Source organism: Marmota marmota, unplaced genomic scaffold, assembly GCF_001458135.2.
Source record: "Marmota marmota marmota unplaced genomic scaffold, marMar, whole genome shotgun sequence".
NCBI classification, from domain to species: Eukaryota; Metazoa; Chordata; class Mammalia; order Rodentia; family Sciuridae; genus Marmota; species Marmota marmota.
The window spans coordinates 806,443-816,474 of NW_025999992.1; the positions used below are offsets into that span (position 1 = coordinate 806,443).

At 41.9% G+C, this 10,032-nt stretch overlaps 1 protein-coding gene across 3 annotated transcripts in view; it reads left to right on the forward strand.

Moving 5' to 3' along the window:
- The window catches only part of Ptpn2 (protein tyrosine phosphatase non-receptor type 2), an 82,693-nt gene extending 72,947 nt beyond the window's left edge, over positions 1–9,746 (forward strand). Inside the window, exons 9-10 of one of the 3 annotated variants that reach the window (XM_015506028.2) lie at positions 1,833–1,970; positions 9,378–9,746. In XM_015506028.2, coding sequence (XP_015361514.2) covers positions 1,833–1,970; positions 9,378–9,399 — 160 coding nt within the window. In that variant the 3' untranslated portion in view covers positions 9,400–9,746. Of the gene's footprint in view, positions 1–1,832; positions 2,647–9,377 lie in introns of those variants that run through there. The other 2 variants (XM_015506031.2, XM_015506029.2) reach the window with 2 other exon arrangements.
- Positions 9,747–10,032: the final 286 nt, after the last annotated feature.

Consider the following 10,032-nt stretch of genomic DNA (forward strand, 5'->3'; position numbering starts at 1 on the left):
GATTTTGCCTGGACACGTCGGTCAGCAACATCTGCAGGTTCCAGCATATCAGAGAATGTATCATGATAAAATAAGATTCTTTTTTGTGTTTTGGGTTTCCTTTTCTCTTTATTTATTCTTTTTTAGAGATATACATGACAGTAGATTGTATTTTGACATATCATATATGCATGGAGTGTAACTTCCATTCTTGTGGTTGTACATGATGTGGAGTTACACTGGTCATGTATAGGAGAGTGATGTCCCATTCATTCCATTGTCTTTCCCATTCCCATCTTCCTCCCTTCCCTCTATTCCTGTTATTTAAAGTATAGAATTCAGTGGATGTTAATATATTTACAGAGTTTTGTGGCTAAGACCATAACATAATTTTAGAACATTTTTATGATTATCCCAATTTCTAGAACTGTTCTAAAAAGTAATTCAGGATCTAATCAAGGGTCATGCATTTGATTATATTTGATTGATGTGGTTTTTAAAGTTTCTCCTTTAATTTGGAACTGTTCTCCATTTCTTTTTCCCCTCTCTTGACCAATTGTCTTTTAAAATGTTCCACAGTCTATATTTCTCATTGTTGCTCATGATTTGATTCAGATTAAACATTTTGGCCAGGAAGAAAAGTTGTGTCTTCATGTAGTAGACATTGAAGAGGAAGTCACTTTTTTAAAATTAAACTGCATGCTCAGAACTACTTTAGAAAAATTACTGGGAAACTGGTTAGGCTTTTGCCATATCACAGACAATAAGCAAAAAGAGCAGATGAGTTTTGTGAGAGATTTTTAAAGGGAAGAAGTAGTAATTGATGTTTTGTCATTGGCCATTCTTTATGTAGTGCTGAGTCTGAGTATCTTGGGAGTCAGGGAGCTTATGCTGACCAGTACTGAATAGGAAAACAGGAGCTAGAAAAGTGTAAGGATAAATTTAAAAGTAGGCCCACTTGCTGGGCGTGGTGGCACACGCCTGTAATCCCCGTGACTGGGGAGGCTGAGGCAGGAGGATAGCAAGTTCAAAGCCACCCTTAGCAATGGCAAGGCACTAACAACTCAGTGAGACCCTGTCTCTAAATAAAATACAGAATAGGGCTGGGGTTGTGGCTCAGTGCCCCTGAGCTTAACCCCCAGTACCAAAAATAAATAAAAAGAAAAGAAAAGTAGGCCCTGTCACAGTAGAGTATCCGTGGAAATTTTTAACAGATGGCACTGATCAAAGGCCTTGAAACATCAAATGCTAGTACAGAGGACCAGGTGCCGGAGCACCTCCTTGTTTTCCCATTCCTGCATCTGCAGACTGGCTGGCAGAGAAAGAAGGAGTTGTACGTAGAGGCTACACCTGTAATCCTAGCTGCCGGGAGGCTGAGACAGGAAGATCACAAGTTCAAAGCCAGCCTGAGCAACGGGGAGGCACTAACAACTCAGTGAGACCCTGTCTTTAAATCAGATACAAAATAAGACTGGGGATGTGGCTCAGTGGTCGAGTGCCCCTGAGTTCAACGCCACAGAACCTCCCCCCGCTCCCTGCCAAAAAAAAAAAAAGGAGGGAATGAAAACTGATGGGCACCAGTTCACAGTTTGAAAAAGAGCCTTGCTTATTTTCAGGTCCTGTTAAAAGTATACATTAATATAAAACTGTACCAGAAGCGATTGCTGAGTTATCAGAGCACATCTCTGGACCATTTGGAGTACTGGGGCTTCCCCTTGTTTATTGCAGTGATTGAAGGACTTGAAGAACATGTGGATGTGTGTGGTCTTGTCAGTGTCCGGGTCCTTTATACCAGAGTGATCTTGTTCTGCCATGTGTACCTTCTTTTTATCATTATTATTTCTAATCCACAGTATTCTACGGAGACGTATTCGAGAGGACAGAAAAGCCACCACTGCTCAGAAGGTGCAGCAGATGAAACAGAGGCTGAATGAGACTGAACGAAAAAGAAAAAGGTGGTTATGTTGGCAGCCTGTGCTCACTAAGATGGGGTTTGTGTCAGTCATTTTGGTTGGCGCTTTGGTTGGCTGGACTCTGTTTTTTCAGCAAAATGTCCTATAAATAAACAGTTTTGCCCAGCAAGCTTCTGCACTAGTACTGACGTTGCTGCATTAATCACAAGGGTCTGTCTTTTAGCAGCAAACGCCTCCTACCCCAAAAACGGTGCAGTAGAATAGACATCAGCCAGATCAGTGAGACTTAACCCCAGCCCAGCATCTCAGGACTCTTCACTGCAGGTGCCTCTGAAACCTAAACTGTAAGCGGCTGTCTAAAATAAAGACGTTCGTGCGTGTTAAAAATCGATACATTCTGCACCTGTATTCACAAGTGTGACACGTAATTTCACCCGACCAACATTGAGAAATCCTTTATCACAAGGATTTGAATTTGAAGGCTATCTGGATTTTAACCTGCACTTGATACAAGCAATAAATATTGTGGTTTTATTACATTATTAATGGAAAGAAAATGACCTTTAATGTGTGTAATGTATAATGTATTATTGACATGGGCATCAACACTTTATATTCTTAACCATTTCAGGGTAAATATATTTTATAAGTACCTATTTAATCTTACTTTTGTAGTTAAATGTACTTTTTAAAAACTCAATTTGAAAATCTGTTACCATTAAAAATAATAATAATAAATTGTATGTTGCTTCAATTGTACTGGATACATTTTCCCTTTTCCTAAAGAGAAGTTTGATATGAGTAGTTACAAATCAGGATAAGCAGTTTCTACTACATATTTGCATTTCATTTATATTTTACAGTTTTCTCTATTTTAAAAAGAAAAACAAAAACAAAATTTTTCTGCAAAATATCTTTGAAATCCTTGCTGGGACACTTAGGTAATAGCTGCCAAGACTGTGTACAGAAATCGGTCTCTGTAAAGCCCATGACTAACATTGTACATTTTCCACAAAAACTCAGTGTAATTACCCTAATTTATAATTGGGGTAAATCATGATTTAGAAACTCAAAGCAGCGACACTGGTGATCTGTGATTTCAGTTCACAGACTGAAGTTTTGAAGCAAAATTTTTTCACGTTCTTTCCACTGCAGCAAATAGTGAGGTGATGTACAAACCTTCCCTTGTCCTTTAACTTCTTAGTGAATATTTTTAGACTTCAGTACTCACCTTAGTGCTAGTTTTCTTCAGGTTCCAATACACCAATCAGTGTTTGACTTGTTTAACTTAAACTCTAAATAGTTGATATAAATTAATTGCCAGGCAGCATAGATAGTACATATTATTTGAGTGGTTTCCAAACTCTGCTCATTGGATTTTCAAGAGGGTCACCAAGAGGTTGACTGTCAGCCTCAGCATCTCTGCTTTATCTTTTATATACCATGTAAGGTTTTGGCACAAGGCTTAATCATTTCAAGGGGGACAGTTATCATGTAAAGGCAGTTTGAAAACCATGGGTGTAGGTAGTGTTTGGGATTGACTTGCGTAGCCTTACTGAGTGTGCTGACTGTGCAGGACATAGGTGGTACTACATATTAAGTAAGATTGATGTAACGTGTGCCCATGTCCTGACTCAGTATCACTGTGTCCTTGACCCTGAAGCGGAGAGGAGTAAGAGGGACATCTCTGTCTGTCTGTCTGAACTAAACCTGTGTTTAGGCATCAAGACGCTAATGCTTTAGGTGGTTTTGGTTTAAAATCCTTCTTTCTAATTTGCATTGTTTTATCTTTGCTAAAGTACAGTCCATTGCTCTGCAAGCCAGCATGGGCAGGCATCATTCCATTTCCAGTTGGTTTGTTTCCTTGATTTTAACAACAAGGTAAAGACTCCTTATAGGAAAGAAATACTGATAAGGCTGTACCCAGCCTTACTCAGGATGAACGTGCTTCGTGGATTCAGCATTTCAGCCTAGCGTTATGTCTGCTTTTTGTCCTTCTGAATGGTACATGGTACAGTGTGTTTTAAAATCAAATTCAGTGTAGTGAACACTTTGTGAACTTCAGGGCCAGGCTCTTCCCTCCCAGCAGATCCCTGAGGGTGAGGTGGATGGTGGAGTCTTTAAACAGGGGTGTGGTTTTACCAGTGCTGATATATTTTGTGTGTGCCAAATGCTAATTACTAAAATATATGGCAGTAGGTGGCAGTGCCATGGTCATTACCCCAGCCCTTTGTTAAATGAGCTGTGCAAGTCAAACATGGACAAAGATGTGGCTCCTGCCCTCTCCATTAGCACCAGAAGAAAGCAGTTCCTGATGGGTTCTGTATCTTGAAAAGGATTTTGTGTATGCATAGGTCTCCAGAATATTTGTGACTTCAACAGATTTTAAGTCACTTATAGCCGAGCACAGTGATACATGCCTGTAATCCCAGCAGCTCGGGATGCTGAGGCAGGAGGATTGCAAGTTCAGAGCCAGCCTCAGCAACTTAGTGAGGTCCTAAGCAACTCAGTGAGACCCTGTCTCTAAATAAAATACAATAAAGGGATAAGGATGTGGCTCAGTGCTTAAGTGCCCCTGAGTTCAATCCCCAGTATCAAAAACAAACACAAAAAAAGAAGGTCTCTTATTCTCAGGAAAGAGCACTTAGTTCACCTCCACGTCTACTCTGAGCTGGTACAGACTTTGCTTCATGGCGGTGCTGGCTGGTTACACACTCCTTTCCAGGTGTAGCCACGTGTTGTGTTACATTGTTCCTTAAACATTCTCCATGTTTAATTTATATATAAGATAAACATAATGCCCGCTTTTTGCAGTTTAAAGTAACAAAAGTGCATACAGAGCTTCAGCACAAAGTGAAGCCATTTCTCATGTTTAACAGAGATGATATGTATTTGCCAAGTCCTTTATCTTTTGGGTCCATTTCTCAGTGTTTTAATATTTCTGCCAAGAGATAAACAATAAAAGTGAAAGGATGTCGAGAAACTGTTAGTCATTTTCTGTTAAAGAGCTCTGCCTAGCAGCTGCCAGAGGAAGAGTGGCAAGTGAGTTGCCTTGGGTGCACATGTGCCTGTCCCTTCGACTTGCATGAGCTGGAATTGATGGTGACTCGGAAACACGTAGGGCTCAGTTGATGGCATGCACGGTCCCTCTGTGTGCCCGGCACTGTGCCTTTCAGGGATGGTGCTCACACAGTGCTGGGAGTCGGTCGTGGTGGTGTTAGGTCCCAAGAAGCCTGAGACTTGACATCTCTTCATTTCTTTTGCGGTGCTATCATTGAAAAGTCTCTCTCTGGTATATTTTAGAATCAGATCATTCTTAGACTGCAACTCATTTCTTAACGTGTCTGCCCAGCTGGACATGTTCATCATGTGGTGCCCGTGACCCCGGCAGCTTGGGAGGCAGGGACAGGAGGATCTGAAGTTGGAATGACTTAAGAGAGATGCTGTCTCCAAGCTGAACAATAAAATGCTCAGAAAACTGTTACTAACTGGATTTGATATAGAGATCAGAACCTGATGGTATTAAAAATACTTTTACTGACCTTTTAATGAGTGCCTGCATTTCCAAATTTGCCTGCCTTATTATTGTACAGATTCAAAAAATCTAATCTGCTTTGATTTTTACTTTCAGATACATATCTTTAAAAATAATTTTAAATGTTTTAATCTGAATACCATTCAGTATGTAATTCATTCTGTCTGTGTTCAGGCAAGATTTCAAGCCCTTGCTAAACACTGGTTTATATTTTCTTCTAGCAGGTCCCCACGGGGGTTCTGAGTGAGTGAGGACTATGTAACTGGGTGTAGCCCCCCCCAGTCTGTGGCATCTTGGTAGGGAAGGAAGGATGGCTGAGGTCATCCTTCATTGACTGGACTGGGTGCCTCTTTCCACACTCTGGAACCAGGTGTCAATAGAAATGTCTACTCTGCACTCTCATTCATACACAGCAGCTAATAAAGGCTCTCTCACTTTTAAGAAGCTCTTATTTGGCTGTGACTTATGTAGGTGATAGAGGCAAATGTTATCATCTCATGAAGTGAAATAAAGGCCTTCTCACTGTCTGGATGGTTACTCTGTAGCTGACCTGTTCATTCATCCTTCCCTCCAGTTCTGTTATTTGGCTTGGATTCTGTTTGTCCTTGTACCTATTCTCCAAGTGGTGTTCATGGGACAGTGGTGCCCGAGCCTCCCAGCAGCGTTGGCACTCGCAGTCCCAGCCGTCCCTGCTGTGGAGGGGGGGGGGGCTCTTCCTTCCTGCTCTGCCCAGGAAGTGCACGAACAGCGCGCTCATGTGGGCTCTATTCTGCTGCCTGTCCTAACATTGCCATTTCATTGTTCATCCAGATCCAAGAAAGTGGTATGAGTGTGGTTCTCTCTCCCCTGCAGCAGGAGTTTTCTGACTGTCTGGCACCTTCACGTTGCCCCAGGAGAGCAGCAGGCTGCTCCGCACGGTGCTTTGCTGTCTGCACTCTCCACAGAAACAAGCGGCCGTCTCCTTTGGCTCCTGCGCTCTGGAAAGACCCACTGTCAGTGCCGATCCTTTCCTCCCGTGCTGTGCTCCTGGCCCGGAGCCCTTGCCAGTGTCAGCAGGGCCTGATGTGGAAGCTTCTGCGTGGTCTGAGAGTTTGGGAGCTGGCAGTGAAAACACTCAGAGAACCCTGACTCTGGGCAGTCCATTGGGAAAATGAGAAGTTCTGTCTTTGAGCCCTTTCTGTTTTTCTGGTTAAAAATGGAATATGGGGATTACAGTGTTGAGTGAGGATGTTGCCTGCAGAGTCGGCTCTGACCCTGGCTGGTGTGCTGCTTAGCTTGTTTTGGCCTTCTGCGAGGAGAATTGCATGAGGTGTTGGAGGTGGTGGTGATGGTGGTGGTGGTTTTTCCTATATAGACTCTTTAAGAGGCATCAAGTTATTTTTCGTTGCTGCTCTGACTTGACATAGACTTTTCAGACCATGATGCCGTTGATGCTTTAAATAACTAATAAACACTATGTCTGGCACATTCAGGAGAGGAATTTGGGTAAGTGGCCTTTAAGGCAGCCCTGGCTCACCTGAGAGGTTGTGATCGGCAACTGAGTCTACTAACTCAAGGCAGTAGACTCTTGGTGTGAATATCTAATGGCAGGAATGACTCCTGGAGCAGTTTGGCTCCTGATACCTCAGCATGTCAGGACAGAAGGTCCTGCCCCACACCCCGAGTTGCCCATGCCAGCCAAGGCTACTTCTGCAGAGAAGACCCAGTGCAACCCACACCACTCAGCTTGTCAGAACCTGTTTTACCTTTCGCTTCATTAAACAAAATAGCAAAAATTGGTCCAAGCAAACATACCAGAATTTCTGAAAATGAAGCCTATTTGTCTTTTCAGTCTTACGTATAAATAGTCCTTTAAAACAGTTACCCTCGTCAGTGATTTCATCTTGTTTGAAAAATATTTAGAAATAATAATTAAATTTTTTAAAATCCCATCTTTTAGGTTGTTATAAGAAATCATTCAGCTGGGCACTGTGGCACACACCTGTAATCCCAGCAGCTCGGGAGGCTGAGACAGGAGGATCGCGAGTTCAAAGCCAGCCTCAGCAATGATGGGTGCTAACAACTCAGTGAGACCCTGTCTCTAAATAAAATACAAAATCACTGGGGATGTGGCTCAGTGATCGAGTACCCCTGCGTTCAGTCCCCAGTACCAAAAAAAAAAAAAAAAAATTATCCTTGGTAAATATGTCTTTAATCTGAAATTGTAGCCATTCACCATCTACGGTTTTGCCAACCAGTTTAAATGTACAATCTGGATTTAACCTCCATGACCCTTCATCTAACTAGATGGCATTACCTCTGGTTTTGGGTAAGAAAATTGAATCAAAGTGTAAGTAACTTGCCCCAGACTGCACAGCCAGTACCTGATAGAACTGAGGTGCAGTCTCCAACCGTGGAGGCCCGATGACTCCACGCCTCAGGCCTTTCCTGTTAAGTCACGACTGTGTTTATGTGGAGTATTTGGACCAAATATTTAAGTGAGAAAATGAAAGACTCTTAGCTGTTAAAAGCCAAAATATTCCTCTGATTTTTTTTTTTTTAAGTGGAGGGAGAAAGTTGTGAAATAATTTGTATTACCACTGAAAATCAGAAGTATTCTTGGAACATCGGAATATTCTCTAAATCAAGCCCTTCTTTCATTCACTGTTATTGAATTAAGTTCCTTTCCGAGCAGTCTTCTGAGTGCATGGAAGGTGCACATTTTGCATCAGAATTGTAAAGGGTTCTCTGCCTTCCGTCAGCCCCCTTGGTTCAGGTGCTGGAGACCCCTGTAACGAGCACCCATAGTTTTTGTGACTCAGATTCTACTAAGAATGATTTCTTGATGACTTGATGTTCATGTTGGTGGGAAGTCCCGATGAAAAGACGGCTCCATTGGTGCCCGGTGCAGGGGTGCTGTTCTGCAGAGGGGGCTGGGAGCTGGAAGAAGTCTGGTCCCCAGAACTCGGGGCTTTTGAGTAGACGTTCTGGCTAACTGGTGTGGACCTGGCTTGTGTTTCCTGCCTGCCCATTCGGAGCCACAGGACTGACATATTTAGGTTTGGGGCTCTGTGGTAAAGAGGAGCTGGGGAGAATGGCAATGGATTGGTGCAACGTATGTGGTCACTTGTCTATTGGTGATGGTTTTGGTGTCCAGAGACCCTGCCCCTGCAGTCACATGAGCGGCGCCTTAAGGGTATAAAAACCTGTCAGTTTGTCTGTTTGCAAATAATTGTGCAGGAACTTCAAAATTCCTGCTGCCCTTGTCCATAGCCGTTCCTTCCATTGCTTGTTTAAACTCATTTTCACCCCTTGGCATTAAGGTACAGTAAGCCTGACAATTATTTTATGTCTGTTTTCTTTCATGTTGATGGTAACCTCAGTTTCCTCTCACTTCAGTCATGTAGTGTAGATCCTTAGTGTTGTCCCTCAGGACAAAATGCAGCTGCTAACATGGGTGATTTAAAGACACATGGCAACTTTGTGTCCAAACATTGTATCAATAGTATTTTTAGCAGTCTTACACAGTGGAGGTCCAAATTGGATTAGACTTTGGCATTGAATTCCAAAGTGTTGGTAAGTCAGCACATACCATGTAGTCTTGCTAAATTCCTGTGGCTACTTTTTAAAAAAAATCTGTCTGTCTGTCAGTATCTTACATAGAGGTCATTTCTTGTGTAAAACTGGATGACCTGAAAAATTTGAAGTTAGTAATTCTTGAAGAAGAAGATGAGTCATGGTGCTTTACCTGCGTCTGTCTTACACCACTGATTGTACATGAAAATCAAGCACTGCAGTTTTACCAAGATGATAGCGAAGCATTTGGTGTGGTTGACTGTGACACGTTGGAATGGTTTTCGGTGCCCTACTTTTAGTTCATCGGTAGTCCTGTTGTGTTTGTGTGTATCTATGTACGTCTGTGTGTTTGGTAAATATGAATTGAATAGATGACTTCTTATTTTATGTTTTAGGCCAAGATTGACAGACACCTAAATATTCATGACTTGAGAATATTCTGCAGCTATAAATTTTGAACCATTGATGTGCAAAGCAAGACCTGAAGCCCACTCCGGAAACTAAGTGAGGCTTGCTAAGCCTGTAGACGGCCTCACGGTTGTCTGTTTACAAAGTAAACTTTACACCCAGGGAATGAAGAGCACCCACCAGCAGAAGACTTGGCAGACCCTTTAATCTGATGTATTGCTACATGTTTTTAATGCGTGTATGAAATGTAGAAAGATGTAAAAGAAATAAATTAGGAGAGACTACTTTGTATTGTACTGCCATTCCTACTGTATTTTTATACTTTTTGGCAGCATTAAATATTTTTATTAAATAGACTATGTTGCTTTGTGTGCATTGTCTTAGGACAGCTCTGCTTCAAATATGAATATTATGGGTTTTTTCTCAGATTTCCATAACTAGCAGTTGATATTTAAATGAAAATTGATTCAAAACATTGGTTACTTTTCCAGATTTTTTTAGTTATCCCTCAATAGTCTTCTGTCCTGATAGTATTGGTTAGGTAAAAGCAAAAACAGGAAAGTTACATCCCTGAGGTCACTTGAGATGTGAGCTAATATTGCCTAGTGGTCAAAAAGTAGTTTCAGAGAGGTGCGGCAGTCC